Source organism: Tachypleus tridentatus, chromosome 10 (genome assembly GCF_004210375.1).
Source record: "Tachypleus tridentatus isolate NWPU-2018 chromosome 10, ASM421037v1, whole genome shotgun sequence".
NCBI lineage: Eukaryota > Metazoa > Arthropoda > Merostomata > Xiphosura > Limulidae > Tachypleus > Tachypleus tridentatus.
In genome coordinates this window covers 41,869,036-41,888,539 of record NC_134834.1, presented here as the reverse complement: position 1 = coordinate 41,888,539, position 19,504 = coordinate 41,869,036, and the positions used below count along the sequence as shown (strand labels likewise).

Genomic DNA, 19,504 nt, shown 5'->3' with positions numbered 1-19,504 from the left:
AAAATATTGCTCTTTATTGATAGATCCATGTAGGAATTGTTCATCAATTAAGTGTTATCACTTCAAATGTAGTATGCCAAAATTCAGCTCCAGATTGTAAATTTAAAGTTAAGATTTATGTTACATGTTCAGCTACTAAAGTTCGCTGTTCTAACATCTATTGTACCAAAACTTGCCAATATTTTCAAAAATTGATTTTTCAACAGTTCTCAAAAGCACAAGGCTTACAGAAGCTACAAAGTTAAGGCTGATTCTTAACCTTAAATTTACTCACTCTTTAGAAATGTAAACAGAAAAGTAGTGTGTTCAATTTCTCTTTCAAGATCAATATAGAAAATTCTATGTTTGAAATAGTCACTTGAACAAAACTAAAATAAACTTCTCAAAAAACACTTCTCTTTTTCTATTTCCACTAATCCAAACTTAAGACCTTTTATATAGAACATCAAAAAATTGTAAAATAAAGTGTGCATGTTTAAAACCATTATTTGCATCAGTGATCAGGCAGTACACCTGCAGCAAATAACAAGTAAGTTATTACAAAAATATAGCATAGTAACACTATGAGAGTGGTAAGTACTCCTTTAATTTTCTTAGTAGGGGCCTTTCTCATTTTTTGATCCCACTCTGTAGCAAGTAGCACCTGACCAGGTATATTTAGTCTTAAATCCTCAGTGTAAGACCTGTGATCATATATCATGCTAGATGACTGTGCCTGAGGTTCTTCCTGATGTTTGTTTCCAGATGCTGTCAGTTGTTGAATGTAACACTCTGCCATATATGTATGTATGTATGTGTGTGTGTGTGTATTGCAGTTTACCTCTGGCTGAGGCACTCGCCCTCCTATCATCCACTAGATGTCAGTTCTCGGTGAATCAGGTGTTGATTTGAGCAGTACCAGCCACATAAGCTCTCACGTGTTTGGATTTTTACCCTCATCCTACCAAGGAGTGGATGATAAATTCCCAATTCTACAAAGGTTTGGACTGGAAATGCACCCCATTGTTGCTTCATTCTTCCTAGCATCTATTGGATATTGGTTCCTGATGGATTTAGTGTTGGTTGTAGACACATTGAATTCCCATGGGTTTAAGATTGGGTACATTCCTCCTGCTGTGGATTTGATAAAAAATTTCCAGTACTGTCAGGTTTTGGATTGAAGATGAAACCCACCTAGGACTTTCACTTTCCTCTCATCTGTCAGATGTTGGTTACCAGTGTATTCAATGTTAGTTTTGTTGGAGATGTGTATCAGTGGAGTCAGGTTCCTGGTGTGGAAGAACCTTTTCCATACTGGTGTTCCTTCTTAAGGTGAAACATAGTGGACCCTCTTCCCACTGTGGAATTGATATACAATTCTAGATGCCACCAAAGTGGTGGTTAAGGTAAAACTCCATTTTACAGTTTTGCTTGCCCTACTCACTTTACACCAAGGGATCCCATTATTTTTATAGCCTTTCTTGTGTCCTTTCTTCATTTCCTCCCTTTTTGGCAACACACCACTAACAAGTGAAGAGTATACCTAATTCAGAAGTGGTGTATCATAAATTAAGTCTCCTCAACTAAAAATTTATTTCAGATAGATCCTTACCTCTTATCACATTTCCCTCCTGTCCTCCCTACTTCCAGTATAGTTTGTGTAATTTGAGCAATCTTGAAGTGGTTAACAGCTGCAAGACTAGGAGGGCATTATTTATAATAGGGGTAGTGTTGCTTTCCTGTTGATGGAGGGCTAGTGCATATTCATTTGCATGTTAGTGTGCAGATATCTCACATTAACATATACAGGGGCAAGTAAGAGTATCAAGGCTAGTGGCAAGTGAAAATTTGTCCTGATAAAAGACAGTATAAGTCAAGAAAGTAAATTTATCAGAAATACATTTTCAGATTAAGAAGATGTTAACTTTTACTTACACCCACCTTTGTGTTCTCTAATGAACATGTCTATCTTGAATATTTAAGAATTTACTTTTAACATTTTTTCACATTTTTCAGTACATCCAAGTCATCTAGTTATCTAATTCACACAAGATAATTCTTGTCTTAACTCTTCAAATTTTTTTTGAAATTTTAAACCAAAATCTCATTATTCCTCATTTTCATATGCAGCAACCATTTCAACCTTTATAACCACAAGTAGACACTCAAATAGATTTCACTACATTATTATTATGTTTAATATCTTCAACATGAACAGGCTGTAACTAACATTTTACAGAAAAAGCTACTCCTCCCATCTTTTCATTACTCTATCCCTGTTAAAAAACCTAAAACCCTGTATTTCAAAGAAGTTCCTTCCATAAGAATTGTCTACATGTTTCAGTTATTTACATTTTATCAAAATTCACTATTTTGACCAGTACTCTAAAATCTTCCATTTTATTTCTTATACTTCTGACATTACACTGATAATAATTTCCATTAAAACATGTTTTATATCTTGTTCCCACACTACACTTTTCCCAACATTTTATTTTTTCTTCATTATTCTGGTCATTTCCACCATATATTCCTACTTTAAATTTGCCTTTACAGTTATTAGCATGTGAAAACAGGTCAACCACTATGCTATTTAAATGTAAATCACCAAATTGAAAAAACTTCCTTTTCACACTGAATTGTGAGTTACGATAGTGGTTTATAATAGAGTTCTCCTAGGAATTTCATAAAACATCTAATAGAACATACAGCAGACTTGTTTTTGAAACAGCACTTCAAGACCTTCTACCTTAGTAGCTAAGGCTGCTAAAATATTGATAATTGCACAAAAAAGAATTATTTTTCAATTGTTAGACATAATTAAATACTCATTCATTTGTTCTTCATACTAATATTATTATTTTTTACATTCCTACAAAAAAATAGCTAAGAATATATTATTCATACTTGGGCAACCCTACTAGGAAAACATCTGTGTATGTCATAGCACTAGTTTTATGTTAATTCTTGAATTAAGAAGGATAGATTTTATCAGTTTTTCATTGCTACTGGCCAAATTTCTCTTCAAAGCTATTCAACCACTGAAGCCTACAGCAAAAGTTGTTAGATATACCATTCCAGCATATATGCACACTGCTAAATAAACTGCTATGAAAAAGGTTGTAGGGTTATTTTTAAGTTGATTCTTGAAATTCAAAATTTTGACTTTTTAAAATTTTCTAAGTTCTGCATCACTTCCACCATAATCTCTTTAAAGTCATTAAAGCATCACAAAAATAAAAAGCCATTTAACCACTGTTATATTGGTAAAAATGCTCTGTTTTATATTAGTTGGAATCACTTTGTTTTATTAGAATAAACTATATGTATATTTATAACAATGTCTCCAGCTTTCAATATTTTACTGAAACCTGGATGGCAGTAATAATACAGTATTGAGTACATCATAGGGTAGTTTCAGAATTGATTCAAGCACCTTTGTTTCTTCAACCTCAAGAATTTCTCTAAATCCACCAATTTCTGCTATTGAAAACATCAGGTGTTTTGCTAATGCACATTAATTGTAAAATAATTTGTTCAACTTATAGCATGTTAATTGGAAAGTGCCACATTGAGGAATTTTTTCCTCAATTTCCCAAGTTTGCTGTTCTTTGTGCATGATTTTTCCGCATCTGTTTCAGTGAGTTTTCTAAGTAGACAATTACCATAGTAGATTTCTCTATTTTTGAAAATAGTGATTTACTCTACCAATTTTTATACTTTGATGAAATGGTATGTATTTTAGTATTATTTTGGTATTATTATTCATAATTTTGTTTAATAAACCTAAAGCAAAATTGGCTGATTATTTTGTACCAAAACTTAAACCAGTACAGAAATGTTGCAAATGTCCATGATCTATTTTAAAAATTGATTATTTTTCATTGAAAGTAGATTTATATCACTTTAAACACACAATACATGCAATGCTCTTGTGAGCAGCCTCCTTTGTACTTAGTGCTTGTTAAATGTGTGTTTACATGAAATATTGTAAACAAAACCACCTGTATCAGTAAATAATGGTTGGTTGGAAGAAAAGTCATTGCAGCAGTAAATATTAAATGTATATGCATGTATGTTTCTTAAAATTTATTCTCCATAAATGGACATAAAAACTTAAAAAAGAAGATGAGTAACAAATCTATGGCCGAATACCTGATTGATGTTCTGTGTAGTTTTGGTAGCTTTTCGTCCAAGTTTAAAGTTGTAGAGGATAATCAGACAAAAGTCTTTCTTGTCCATGCTGCCTTGGGGATTGCAACACTTACTTTAAGTAGAGTTGAAACTGCAGACAATTAAGACACCTTGTAAGCAACAAATGTTGGATTAAACCAACCAACCAACAATAAGTTACATTAATCAATATTTAGCTTCTAAATGCCATCATGAGAATTCCAACATTTATTTCTGGACTACTTAATACAAGTTAACAATTGTACCTTCAAAATTAAATGGAATATTTTATTATAAATTAAGAAAAGTGTAATATTTATAACTTTAGTTATTCAGATTATAGTATGTGAATGCAGAATCTCACTAACTTAGTAGAAATTATCTCAAGTAAAAGTTGGATTTTATTTAATGCATACCTGTTGTTGAATTTTTTTAATGCTATCACCTAACAGTCCTCAGTCATATATATTGTAGCCTTATTAATGTTTCATTGCTCTCTATTCCTATGATCCACTTGATTCATTTATGATATCATATTATTATAATTTTTAAGACCATAAAGTTAGGCATTTGCTTAATAGTAATCAGGATTAACACTGTTGTACCATTTTGCCATCTTTCCAGAAATTAACTTCTTAACAGTTAACAAAAGTGCAAATTTTAGCCTAATTTTGTATAAAATTGGATAATCTTGAGTAAAAAGAATCAAATTTACTATTGTATTCTCAAAATAATTCTAAATTAATTAGAATGTGCCCAACTAAGACAACAGTCTTTCATGTCCATAACCTGGTCTATGTTGTTTAAAAATACTGTCATTCATTTTTAATTTTCAGTTGAATTCCCAGCTGTCTTTTTACACTTGACTACAGGAGATGTTCTTGAACAATTTCATACCTATGTTCAACCAAGGGAACATCCAAAATTGAGTGATTTCTGTCAAAAATTGACTGGTATTTCTCAGGTATGTGTATGTATACATGCATGTATATATCAGTGAAATCTAATTTCATCTAACTTACCTTATTTACATATAGTTTAGATTTTCTATATCTTTTAATGAACTATGTGGAGAACTGTCCACTTGATTTTAATGATGTGGTAGCTCAGTTGGTTGACCTTCAATTTATAGCTACTGAAGGTTCTAGGCTAATGACCAATTCAGGACAGATTGATAACTTATTTCTTGTGAGAATCTAAAAATTTGTAATAATGTGTTTTATATGATGTGAATGTGATAAAGTATACTTAGAATAAGGCCCAGCATGGCCAGGTGATTAGGACGCTTGACTCCGCAATCTGAGGATCACAAGTTCAAATCCCCGTCACACCAAACATGCTTGCCCTTTCAGCTGTGGGAGCATTATAATGTGATGGTCAATCCTACTATTCATTGGTAAGAGTTCCCAAGAGTTGGCAGTGGGTGGTGATGACCAGCTGCCTTACCTCTAAACCAGGGGTTCCCAACCTTTTGGCACTCACAACATGAAAATGTAATTGATGAAATAAAATTAATGTTATCACAAGCTACTTTTAACAAGGCTTTGCGACCCCCCTGGGGGGTCGCGACCCACCGGTTGCGAACCCCTGCTCTAAACTAACACTATTAAATTATGGACAGCTAGTGCATATAGCCTTCATGTAGCTTTGTATGAAATTCAAAAACAAACAAAAAACCTTAGAATAATTACCAAAAATATCCCCCGTCTCCTGTGTTGATTTATCACCATGCTACTAAATGTGCATATATTACATGTAAAGTTTGCTAAGTTCATGCCAATACATTAACAATTATTGGCCGATGAATAGATAATTTATAACGTTATGGCAGTGTAGTTTGCAAAACACTAGTAAGAGTTGAGAGTACTGAGTTGAATTTGTGATTATGATAGATCCTGTTCTATCTAATTTATTGTCCACTAATGCGATAAAATTAGCTATAATTTTGATAGTTGATTGTATCTTAGATTGTTCACTTATAGTTATGTTTCAATCATCTTAACTTTAAATTTCTAACAATTAAATATGATATAAGTTAAATAAGGCTACAGACACTAAAAATGTATATAATGAATTGATTTTTACAAAAAAGTACATTTCATTGGGAAAGTTGCAATCATGAAACATTAGTATAGAAAATAATGAAAACTAAAAAAATTTCATCTTTTTATTTGACCAAAAGAATTTTATTTATATAGACACATGTGCATTTAAAGAAATTAAAAACATACCACTTCTGTTTGTTTCTTTTTGTTTTTTGCTGAAAAATAAAATTGATCCAAATAATGGCATTAGGTTTGTTTGTTGAATTAAACATTGAAATGAAATAACCAACATTGGTGGTGTAACACTGATGAGCCAAATAAAGTGTACAAATCTGGTGTTTGTCCACTGTTTGCATATGTCAACCATCCAAATGACCACACTTAAAATGGTGTGACCAATCCAACAAAAATACACCAAAAACAAATGAAATTCACAGCACTCATAATATTGCAGCTAACTTGGTCATGAATAAATAAGGCCACTGGTTTGCTCCAAGCTGGTTAAAGCATCAGAGCTGTAGCCAGAGTACTGAATGTCGACCATTTGATGATCTGTTGTTTATGCTAGTGTGATGAAGATTCTGGAAGTTCAACAGTCTACCCAAGACCAGCAAGTCATTATGTGTCTATTTCTCATCAAGGTTGATGGATCCCACTGGTTCATCTGCACAACAACTTCCAGCCCTCTTTCTAGACATCTGCTGCCACCATTAAGACACAAAGCATACCTGTGTATATAGTTGCCAGAACCATCCACAATCATCTGTGAAATGTTGGAATCCAAACTTGCTTCATTTACACCTGTACTGTCTTTACTGCCCATCACCAAGAGATCTGCATCTTATTGTGCCACAATGCTGCAATAGTGGTCAATAGTTGTTTTGACTGATAAGAAAAGCTTTCAGTGTTTCAGTTCCAATGGAAGACAAAAGGTATACAGAAGGCAACATGAGAGGTACATTGCCCTGTCTTGTACAGCAAGTGGACAGATTGGGAGGAACTATCATAATGGTATGGACCAGTACCTCTACCAATCACCAAACATAGCTTTAATTTATTGAGGGGAATTTGAGTTTTCAGAGATATTGGGATGAAGTCCTTTAATCAGTGGTTCTGCTTTTTCTAGATCAAGTTAGGCCTGGTAAAGTTTTTCAGCAAAACAACATCATATCACACATGACTTATATCAATATTGAGTTTCTGAAGAACAGTGAGGTTAGTGTCATTTTTTAGACTTGAACACCATGGAAAAATCTTTGGAGTTTACAGAACAGGTATTGTGTCAGTGTCCACACATTTCAGGAATGGAACAGCAACTCAGAGCAGTATTTAGTGAAAAATGGACAGTTACACTGCAATATGAAATCATACAGCTCTGTATGATGAGGCAATCTATAACAGCCATAACTGAGGTAGATGTAATACATACATCCTATTAAAAATAGAAATGAATTTGGTTTTAAATCAGTTATTCAGGCAGTTGTGATAATGGAGATGATTCAAAATGTTTTGTTATTGCATTGATGCTTGAAAGATGTGTGAAATAAACAAATGTATGGTTTGATATATAAAGCACATTTTACAAATGGCAAAACATGAAGTGGTATATTAATTTTTCTGAGTGCAGTTTATTGTCATAAAAGGGCAGTCACAATAGTGTAAATGCCATAAAATTTAATGAATGTGTTTTTAATTATTGTTAACTTTACTATGAAAGAACAAACAGCATACATTCATTATATCTTGTCACAAAATTATACTATTCATGTTTATCTGGGAGAACTAGTAACAAGTACTGGGATATTTTACAAAATTTTGTCATACAACTGCTGAAGAAGACTGAGTAACAAATAATAAATTGTAGGCTTATGTTTTTTTTGTATGGATTGACAGTATAATATTGTTAAGGATATCCTATGTCTATAAATGGCTCATCAAAATTGTACAAGAATGTGACAAAATTATATAGCTAATAAGCCTTAAAGTACTGTTAGCCCTTATTTTTCATTATAATAATTTTTCAGGTATGTTTTATTTAACACACTCACAAGTGATACGTCACACTTTATTAATAAATTTCCTACATAAAGCCCTTTCTTGAAATAGTAGATTTATTTGACTTCAACCTTATTATCACAGGCAGTAGTTTCTTTATCAAATTAATAGTACTAGTCTCCAAATTTAATGTTCTGTTTCTGTGAACAAGAGACTGAAATTTTAACCACACTTTCAGATAAACTTTTACGTAATTAAGTAAAAAGTATTAATCTGCAATTCTCTTTTCATGTTTCATTTTTATACAGGACCAAGTTGATGAGGGAATTCCTCTTCCAACTTGCCTTAGACTATTTAAACAGTGGCTTAAAAATGTAGTCCAAAAGTACCACCTTGTGTTCCACAGTAACAACACATCTTCTAAGGACTATCGTTGCACTTTTGGGACGTGGACCAGTTGGGATCTAGGGGTTTGTTTGCACTTAGAATGCAAGAGGAAACAGCTTAACAAACCTGCTGTATTGAATTCGTGGATTGATTTAAAAACCACATATCGGATATATTAATCATGAATTTCATTTCTCACTTTATTTTTTATGTGTAAGATACTCTATCTGTGTTTCAGGTCAGTTTCAAATGTATTAGTTTTATGTATGTGTTGCTTTCCTTTGGCCAAGTGCTCACATGAAATGGAAATATCTGATTTATTGTACATTCTTAGCAAATTGCTGCTATCAAACTATAACTCTCTATAAAATGAGCTAAATTTTAAGATTATGATTCATATATCTATGTATTTGATAAAACTAGTCACTCGCAGTATATGAACATTACAATAATTTTGTTTTAATAATGTCATTGATCTTTTGTCTTGTTTGAACAGTAAGTGTTATTTTTTGAGATGATAAGTCACCCAATCACACATTTTAGCTATCTTCCTTGTGAACCAATGTAAGAGATTTGCATAATTCTAGCCTTGAGGCAACTCCTAACTAATTTCATGTGTTTTAACGTAAATTGCACTGATATTCATCATGTGACAAAAATCCTTCATCAGTAGGAGGGTAGCACAACCTCCATGCACTGTAACTCCCTCATGATAACTTCATTCATTTTTGTCAGCACTGTACAACACATATATGTTGCAAGTTATCCTCAACTTGCCGAGTTTCTCTGCTTAACAAAACTTGGGTTTTAATCTTAATTTAAAATTAGTCTTCATTGCTTGGTTTTGTTAATATGAATTCTACTTGTTCCTTTAGGAGTGAAGAAAGTTCACAAATAGGACCTATTATAACTGTGGCTTTTGAAGATTGTTAACTGTGAATAATGCTATCACTCATGTTGTTTGTTCTTTTCCTGTCTATTATTGTGGCATCTATTCTTTTCAATTTGATGATGAACATTAGGAAAACAAATTAAAATACCTTTTTCCTTCTCCCTGGTTTTGCTTTATGTACCTCACTACCAGTTAGAGGAACACCTTAATCTTTCACTTTTTTTTTTCAAAGCTTTATCTCACAGGTATGCTAATTCTTTAACTCTCACTGATTTCTTATGACATCTCACATTCTTGTTTCACAACCCTAATCCTTGTGACTCTTTCATTTTTCCTCCCTCCCCTGACAGTGATGACCATATCACTAAACTTTATGCTATGTCCTCCTCTCTTATCTGATTCTCATACCCTGGCTTTCAGCCATTCTGGTTTTCCCTTTCCCAGTTCTCAGTCTTTTGAATTTCTTTTCACCTGTTTTGGTTGCAGACTCCTTATTGCCTGTTTTCCCTCTCCATTGGTCAATTTCCCCATCTTTGTCTTTTCCTTACTGTTTTGCACCTTATGTCTGAGGCACTTCATTACACAGTAGGAAAATTTTCCAAAGAAGTTCATTCCATTCTCTTTTCTTCTATGGCCTGTGACACTTCTTCATCCCTGTCCTTACATACTTGGCTTTTCTGCTGTTGGGATTTATTAAGTAGAGATACAATTTTTACTGGCTTGGCATAGCCAGGTAGCCAGAGCACTTAAATTATAACCTGAGGTTCATTGGATTGAATTCCTTTCCCACTCAAAAAATGTTTACCCTTTTAGCCATGGGGGGCATTATAATGTGATGATCAGTCCCACTATTCATTGGTGAAAGAGTAACCCAAGAGTTGGTAGCAACTGGTGATGACTCATGTGCCTTCCCTCTTATTTTTCACTGCTAAATTAAGGACAGTTAGTGCAGATAGACCTCGTGCAGCTTTGCATGAAATTCAAAACAAACAAACCATTCTTACTAACAGCCAACTACTATTTCTTTCACTCTGAAATTTCTATTGCTTCCTTTCTTTGACATGCATCTTTGGTGATGTCCCTAACTCTTATGAATCAAGAACTGAAGTTGCCCAACACCAGTCCTTTCTGTTTTCTTTGATTTCTCACCTCTTTCACACCCTTGTTCCTTCACCAAGTTCCTCTACCCTTTGCCTTTTTGTTCCATCTTCCAGGCTTTACACTACTATTTATTCCACTTCTAACTATTTTTAGTCTTCCACATGACTTATTTGTGACTATTCTGTCAGTTTAGGGCCCATAGTAGCCCCCTCTGTAATGGTTTGCAAACCTCAAGTCACAGTTTTCTGCCAACAAATAGATACTCTGGGTCCTTTACGATGATGAGAAACCCACTTGAAGTAAAAATGTATCTCAAGATGGCTGGTACAGGAATTAAAACTTTTATTAAAATAAAGTATAGAACAATGTTTTGGCCTTCTTAGATCATCTTCAGGTTAACAAAGAAAGTTTACAAACTCTTTTTGTTAACCTGAAGATGACCTGAGAAGGTCAAAACACTGTTCTCTACTTTATTTTAATAAAAATTTTAATATCCATACCAGCCGTTTTGATATACATTCTCTGGGTCCTTACACATGGACTGTTTCTCCACTTCTTCATCCCTGTCTCTCTTCATCTCATTACATTCACACCTCCTTTTGATTTTGTCTGTCTTTAATATCTCAAGGAGTTGGTATCATATCTTTTGACCAAACATGCCATTGAGAGGTTATACAACCTTTATTTTTGGTTTTTATTCTCATCTCTTTTTGGTTCTGAAGAATACCAGAAACTGGTGTCCAGTAATTGATTTATTCTCTCTCAGTTGCTTGCTGGTTGTTCCACACTTTAAAATAAAAAACTTTTTTTCCCTCCGTTGGTTATTTTCACCCAGATTGTGAATTACCAAGATTGATGTTGTGGATACATTCTTTCACATCTTAATTTCCCTATAAAAAGATATTTTTTGCACATCATCCACCAGAGTTGCATCGTCCAATGCTGCCCTCTTTCTTTCATCATTGCATATGCCCATTATGTATTCAACCCACACTATGAGAACCTTCAATCACCATCTTCAGGGTATCTCCAATTCCACTTTTACATTGATGATTGGCTTCTTTTTGGACTTTTCAACAAAAATATTCCCTTCACACTTCTTTTATTATTTTTTTTTTTGAGGAGGCTGCTCATTTTGTGTGGCTTGTCAAAATATTCAATTTTTTTTTTTTTGACACATGCCCAACATCTCGTCCACCTGGAAGTTCTTTTCATCTCTCAGTGATGATGAGAAAACCCACTTGTAGAGAAAAATATATATGTAAAAATGGCTGGTTTTGGTTGAGAAAATTTTTTATGTAGAGAAGCGAACAACATTTCGACCTTTTCCTTTTCAACTCTCATTGCATCCAAGCTAAGCCTTCTCCTCTTCACCAACCAACTACAATATATCTGTAAACCAGGATTTCTACTTCTCATCTTGTGCAAGAGATTCTTTCTCTTCTGGAGACTCTGATTTCCCTAGAACCATTCATTCCGTGTGGTAGTGCACATATGCATCTCTTTCAGTAGACATTGTGCAACCAATAGAATTTTTCACAGGATCCATTGCTCCTGACTGTCTGACTACTTGAGGAAATGTCATGGTGGCTGGATAATTTCAACACTACCTATATAACTCCAAGATATGGCACTCACGTATAAAATGGGATTTACACAACTGCTAGTGGTATCCTCTTGGTATAAAATATACTACACAATGCTTGATTCAGACTGTACTTGCTCATAGACTATCATGAGTAAGTCAGTGTCAAGACATCTGCCCATCCCTCCAGTCAGAGTTGAATAAATTGGGACTGGCCTGCTCTTTAATGTGGTTTTTTGCTTCAAGTTGAGTATGGGAGTCCTTGCCTCTTACCAGTCCTAACTGCAGGGGTAATGAAACATGGAGGATTTCTGCTTAGTAGAGAGTAAGGTGGTAATATTTTGTTGACTTAGATGGAACAGATATTCCTTGTGCCAGAGAACAAAAGAAAAATTCGTGATTCTGCCTTATCACATACAGTTCACCTGCCTATCTTGCTTTACCCCTTCTTACAATGGCCTAGATGTCTTTTTCTGAGCAGTTTTCTGTTGGATATGTGCAGGAACAGACAATGTGAACCCTCACTCTTATGTTTGGTAGGGTCCCTCCTCTTACTATTGACCAGATGACCTTCATTTGGACTGGAGTTAACTCGTATATGCTTTCCTCCATCCTATCACTGCACAGATGTTGGATTCCTGGGTGGCTTGGTATTGAACGTATGCAAAAACATCACACATGAGCACTCCCTTTATTGGCAAAATGAAGGTTACTTTTCCATTCTGTTTCCTGGGATTCAGGTGAAGATAGCAGAGATCCTCCTTCTGCTATGGACTAGATGGAAAATACTCAATTTTCTGTGGTTTTGGACTGGAGAATACCCACTCTAGCCACACTGCACCATTTGATATGTCTATGATCCATAATTAGATTCTAGACTATACTTATTTTCCACCTGAATTAATTATGTGTTTTCAACATGGGTGAAGATTGTACCTTGGTCAGGATGAAGTGTGGTCTCCTACAGGTATGCCCCTATACATTTCTATGGTATAGGGTGTTACTCTCTGTGGGCTCCCTTTGCTCATCTAGGGAACTTTTATTCCAGTCTTTCCACTACTTAAATATGAAACAACAGCACCATTTTAAACATGTTCTGTCCTAAGGTTTATCCATAATGTTAGACAGTGTTATTGGCGATGGTGAAACTGTCCACCTTAGAAATGTTTTTAGTTTTTTAAAAGCCATTAATCTTTTTAATGCTATTTAAGTTTTTTAATTTATACATTAGACCTCTTTATTGTGATTCCCTTTTAAGAACCAAAATACATCTAGTTCAATTTGAAATTAGAAAATGGCCATAATGTCAAATAATTCAAAACCAAGACTGGAAAGGCCAACTTCAGGTGACTAACACTGCTGTTTGAACTACCCATTAGTCATCATGGTGAGTTATAATTAACATTTAGCTGCAAGTCTTTTAAAACTTTTATTACTTTCTGAAAATGGTCATAACATCAAATAACTCAGGTGAACTTCAGGCGACAAACAGTAGTTTTCAAACTTACCTGTTAGTCTTTCTGGTGTGCTATGATAATTACAATTATGGTACAGAAAGTCCTTTACAACTTGTATTACTGTAGTTTTTCTCTTACTGCTGTAGACTAGATATAAAAATTGGATTTAATGCTATTTATGTTTTTAATTCAAATATTAAACTTTTTTTGTTTTACCTTAATTTCATTTTATGAATTTTACTACTTTTACTTTAATTTTAACTTTTTACCAGATGTTTGGCACAGATAACCTAGTACCTTTGCACCATAAAACACCAAACCAACTTAAATATGAGACTATGGATATTGTGGTAGTGGAAGTTAGTGTTTTCCAATACTTAAAATGTATTTCTGATAAATACCTCTGATCACACTTCCCACTCATCCTTCCTTCTTTTAATATGTCTTTTATTGCCTAATATTGAAGTAATGACTAAACTATTAGTATGTAGGGATTCATATGCTCTAGGAGGGTGTGTCACAATCCTGTTGGTAGAGGGATGACATATGCTTATTTGCATGCAATAGCACAGCAACTAATGTATAATTATAGGTGGCAGTTTCAAGGATAGTGGCAAGCACTAAATTGGAAAAAAATTATGTGAGAAGAGTAAGCATCTTTTGGAAATACATTTTCAATGTTGGAAAATGTTAATATCTTACAGGATGGGCTAAAATAGATTAATAGATCTAGTTGTTGTTTTTTTCACTTGCTAACAGACAAAGAGCAGTATTTAACAGGTGATTATATCCAGATTAAATTTTTTTCTTTTTCACCTTGGAGAAAGATTTACTTTTGTAGTATTTTTACATAAAATTTATTTCCACACAAGTCAATCAGAAAATTTGTGAAGTAACAAGAAAACTTGACTGAGTTGTTTTAATTCTGTGTTGAGTAAAGAAAAAGACTTAGAAATGTGTAAAAGAAACTAACACAATATTTATTACAATATTCAATCAAAAATAACAATGTACTATGTGCTAGTGTTTCATTGTATCAGTTATAGATTCCTTTTTTTTTGTAAGGAAAGTATATTGTCAAATTAAACACTAAATTAGCAAGATTAATTATTTTTCCTATGATGGTGTCATCACATGACTGTTTTTCTCTCACAGCAATTGCTGGCTTAACATATAGATACAAGTTATTTGGCTGGAAAAGGATGATGCTACCACAGACTCTTTTTAACACTGAAGTGAAATAGACCAGAACATTTGGTCAGAGTAGATAATATCTGCTACAGAGAACAAAGAGATATAGCAAGTAAACTAGGCAAACTGAATTGATTTTTATAGACTGTGTGTTTAGGCTAAAACAACATAAGAACTACATATAACACACAATTTTGAATTTTCTGTATAACTGAAAAGCAGTTAGAAAATATATGTCAACATATCACACCTTTAGGCAATGTGTAATATCTTATGGTTAAATAATATTTCTAAGCATGCATTCATTTACTAGCAGTAGAATGATGCATTTTTACACTTTTTCAATAATATTTCTAGGTGTTTGGATTAATCCTTCCCTCAACATTTGATTGGTTGAAAGCTCATTAAGTGAATTTTTTGTTTGTTTCATAAGTTCATCCATGTGAATGTATTATCAAACTCTCTCTTTGTTAACCTGAAGATGACCTAAGAAGGTCAAAACATTGTTCTCTACTTTATTTTAATAAAAGTTTTAATACCCATACCAGCCATCTTGAGATACATTTTTACTTCAAGTAGGTTTCTCTTCATCACGTATCAACATTTGTGTTCATATAACAGGCATGCTTCTAGTTGCACATTGGTTGAATGGGACATCTATTGAGCAGTTCATTGCTTTGTGTGCATCATTGTCACTGATACTGTTGCATATAGTACAAGTATCAGTATCAAGCATAATGGAATTCTCTATCCATATCATTTCTTTTGGTCTGCTTAACATGTGTTTTAAAATGTTGAGTGCACCTGATAGATCAATTTAATTCATATTTGTTTTGCACTTAATATTTGCATTACTCATAATTACTGTTTTCAGTAGTGAATTCCTCTCAGCTGTTAAATCTTTCAATAAGTTAGCATTAAAACAAATTTCCTAGCAACATATTTATACGTAATTTTACAAAACTTTTAATCAGCAGAAATTCTATTCTCGTACACCTAATGGTTTACGAGGAGCCATTGAAGACCTTGGTTTATGCTTTGAAGGAAGAGAACATTCAGGTTAGATGAATTTCTTTGCTTACCTAATATGTAAGCCCCAGTCTTTTGGTTATATATTCATTAAACCTAATAATTCCAAACAATAAAGATGCATGCAATTTGACATTTCCAAAATATTGAACACCTTATTAAAATATTTGTTGTGTGAAAGAAGATTTCTATCTATACTTTGTCTAAAACCAAATCTAACATATTTTTTATTTTATGACAACTTAAAATGTGATGCTTACTGATGACTTGACTAAAATAGGCTGACACATATTTAAATACATTCTTAATCAACAAAAGCATAAAGCCTCAATGGCCAAGAACCAAAGCCTGCAAGATAGCTTTAGAACTTTACATCCAAGACCCAAACCCATTGAAACACATCCCAGCAACCAATTAGCAACCCTTATAGAATTCACTACCACCAAAACTAACTTTATGTTCAATAACCCAAACTATCTACAAATAAATTACCTAAGTATGGGGGAATCCTGTGTCACCAGTTCTAGCCAATATTTTTATGGCACAGATTGAATCGCAAGCGATCATTTCAGCCTTACGCCCACCACTATACTGGTACAGGTATGATGATGATAAAATTTCTGGATTCACATCCACAGAACACACATTCAATTTTTTCAGTCACATTAACTCAATACACCCCAATATTAAGTTTACCTATGAACAGGAAAAAACTAACCAAATAGCATTTCTTAACATCAAAATCACTAGAACTGATACACAATTCAAAACAGAAATCCACAGAAAAATCACCCATACTGGATTATACATTCCCTGGGACTCAGCACATGAAATAAAACAAAAACTCAACATATTAAGAAAACAAATAAACACAGCCACAAAACTATGCTAGCCAATAAAATTAACGATAAAATCAACACTTTATCAATATCAACAAATTTCCTCAAAAAACCATGGAAAAAAATTATATGCACACACCTAGACCAACAACAAACAAACAATGGTAAATCCCAAGATACAACAAACTACAAAACCTTCTACTTCTTCATACCATATGTTCCTGACATCAGCAAACAAATAACCAACATTTGGTAAAACCTTATAACAAAACACAACACCAACATAATTTATAAAATACAGTGCAACAACTGCCATGACTTCTGCATTGGAGAAACAAGCAAAAAAATGGGAACTAGATTCAAAGAACACTAAACAAATGCAAAATGAAGGAAGCCCTACTTATACAGCAACTTAAACCAATATAAAGGTGTTCCTTTATACCTATACTAATTAATAGCCTAACATCCACCTGCAACGCCCCCTACAGTCCTGTAACCGTTTATACTTTCTTAACCTGAAGATGACCGAGGAAGGTTGAAAAATTGTTCTCTCCTTATCGATAAAAGTGTTAATACCCATATCAGTTGTTCTGAGATACATTTGTATTTCAAGTGGGTTTATCGTCATCAAGAAAAACCCAGTTTGCAGTAACCCACAAGCTGTTGGAAAGTGGTATTGGTTCTATTAAGAAAAATGAGCTTAAAATTACTATCTATTTTGTTGTGGTTTCCTCATACTATTTACTATAAAATACTGTAATTTCTAATCATACACACATTTTTATTCATTGATACAGGGATAGTTGACAGCATAAATACTGCTAAATTAGCCTTCAGAATGGCCCAAGATGGTTGTCATTTGAATATAACTCACTCAGATATTCTGGTAAGGAGTGTCAAATAAAGGTTTAAATGTTATAATGATATTTTACAACTTTTTACTTTAATCAGTAGGTTCTAATCAGAGTTAACTATTTACATTATCAGAACTAAATATTAATACTGTAAATAATGTAGCTAATTTATTTGTGTCTGTCTGTCTAGCAAAAATTATTAGAATGCATTGATTTATTAGTTGGATATCCTCACTGTTTTCTGTTGTGATCCCATTCAGGGACTGTTTTAGCTTGTAATATTCTGGAGCCGACAGAACTGCCAGTTTTAGAAACCTGTTGCCAGCTTTGATCTGCAAATATGTTCAAAACTGAAAACTCAGATTTCAGAAACAGAATATTAGCTTTGATCTGCAAACATAATATTCAACACCGACAACTCAGCTTTTAGAAATAGAACTGTAGGTTTGATCTGCAAACATCATATTTGAGATTCAAAATGAAGCTTTCAGAAACAAAGTATCAGAGATCGTGTAACACAACCTAAGTAAACTTTGATAATCATGAATTGAAATGTTTTGATTTTTATATATGATAATTTGTTTCAGCAACTTATTGATTCCCTTATATTAATGATTTTTTTAAGAGAAGAAAGTGAGAAGTATTAAATGTTAATTTGGACCCTGCTTCATTCTTTCACTATTTGTTTTCCTCCTAGAATTGAAAATTTATTACTTTTCTTTGAAATAAGAAACAAATATTATTATATTATGTCATGTCATTTTATAGCTTATAAAACATCTTTTCAAAAAGAAGAAATGAAAATTTGAATAGTTAAGGAACAGCTTTTGGAAGTTGTGAAAGTACACATTACATTTTAGACTTATAAAGCGCTGTAAGTTTGTTTGTGATTTAATAAAGATTATAAAATGTAAAAAAAAATTTTAAATACTGAGTAATGAGAAAGGGTTTAATGATTACTTATAAACTTAATTTTACATTGATATACCAATTAAATATAATGTAAAGTTACAAATATCATTTTCCCTATTTTAACATGAGTAATTTTATTTTATCACGAAAATTGTGCATAATTTATGTTTATGTATACTTGCAGAAATATCCAGTAACAGACTGAAGTGCGAAGGTAATTGTTCACCTTGGAAATCAGTTTGTGAATCTTGTTCTGAGAAACCATTCAGTGTATCTCAAATGTTTTCTGGAGAACCAAATCATCAATTATTTTCTTTCTGGAAAAAAAATAAATAAATAGCTATTTCTTCTCTGGTTAAGCAAGTTTCAGTTGTGGAGTTCATAGAGAGCCTTGTTGGATGTTTATTCAAAATATACAAAAGAGAAGTGAAATAGTAAATTTAAAGCTCAGAAAGGTAAGTAATGTAATATGGACTAAAATACGGGATAACATTCTCCATGATGGACACAGCAGATAGCCCATCGTGTTTCTTTGCTCTTAAACAACCAAACCATCTTAAAGTACAAGTCACTCAAGTAAAAATTAAACTAAAAGTAATTTTTTAGCATTTTAACATTCAAGTTCACACTCCCACAAGAGTGTATGGTCATAAAAATAAGAGCATACTGTAGTATGTTTTTAATTATGTTAGCATTTTGTTAAGAAAACATAATTTTGAAGGTGCAAGCTGAATATAGTTTTCATACTAGGATGAATCTATAAAACAAAATAATAAATCTTTAAATTTTGCATGTTCACCTTCATTGAACAAATTGTGAAAAAAAAAGAGAAGTAATAAAGTTGTTTTTCATTAGAATTTTTGCTACTGCTAAACAAACTTTTCATGTAGAGTTTGTCAGGCTGGCTTCATTAGAATGCCAGGAGTAATATTTGTATCATTATTTATATTACTTGTATATCATAATTACATAATGCTAAAACTAGCTAAATATGACCGCTTTGCTTTTAGAGTAGTTTTATGTGATCAAACATTACAATAAGATTGATGTTTCTTTAAACACATG

At 32.9% G+C, this 19,504-nt stretch overlaps 1 protein-coding gene across 11 annotated transcripts in view; it reads left to right on the top strand.

The window, feature by feature from the left end:
- Positions 1-18,798, top strand: part of LOC143229138 (ERI1 exoribonuclease 2-like) — a 49,298-nt gene extending 30,500 nt beyond the window's left edge. For 10 of the 11 annotated variants that reach the window (XM_076461012.1, XM_076461020.1, XM_076461014.1 and 7 more), the window contains 4 exons: positions 4,989-5,116; positions 8,501-8,750; positions 15,784-15,864; positions 18,624-18,798. In XM_076461012.1, coding sequence (XP_076317127.1) covers positions 4,989-5,116; positions 8,501-8,750; positions 15,784-15,864; positions 18,624-18,775 — 611 coding nt within the window. In that variant the 3' untranslated portion in view covers positions 18,776-18,798. Of the gene's footprint in view, positions 1-4,988; positions 5,117-8,500; positions 8,751-15,783; positions 15,865-17,470; positions 17,560-18,623 lie in introns of all 11 variants that reach the window. The other variant, XM_076461013.1, reaches the window with a different exon arrangement.
- The last annotated feature ends 706 nt before the right edge of the window (positions 18,799-19,504 follow it).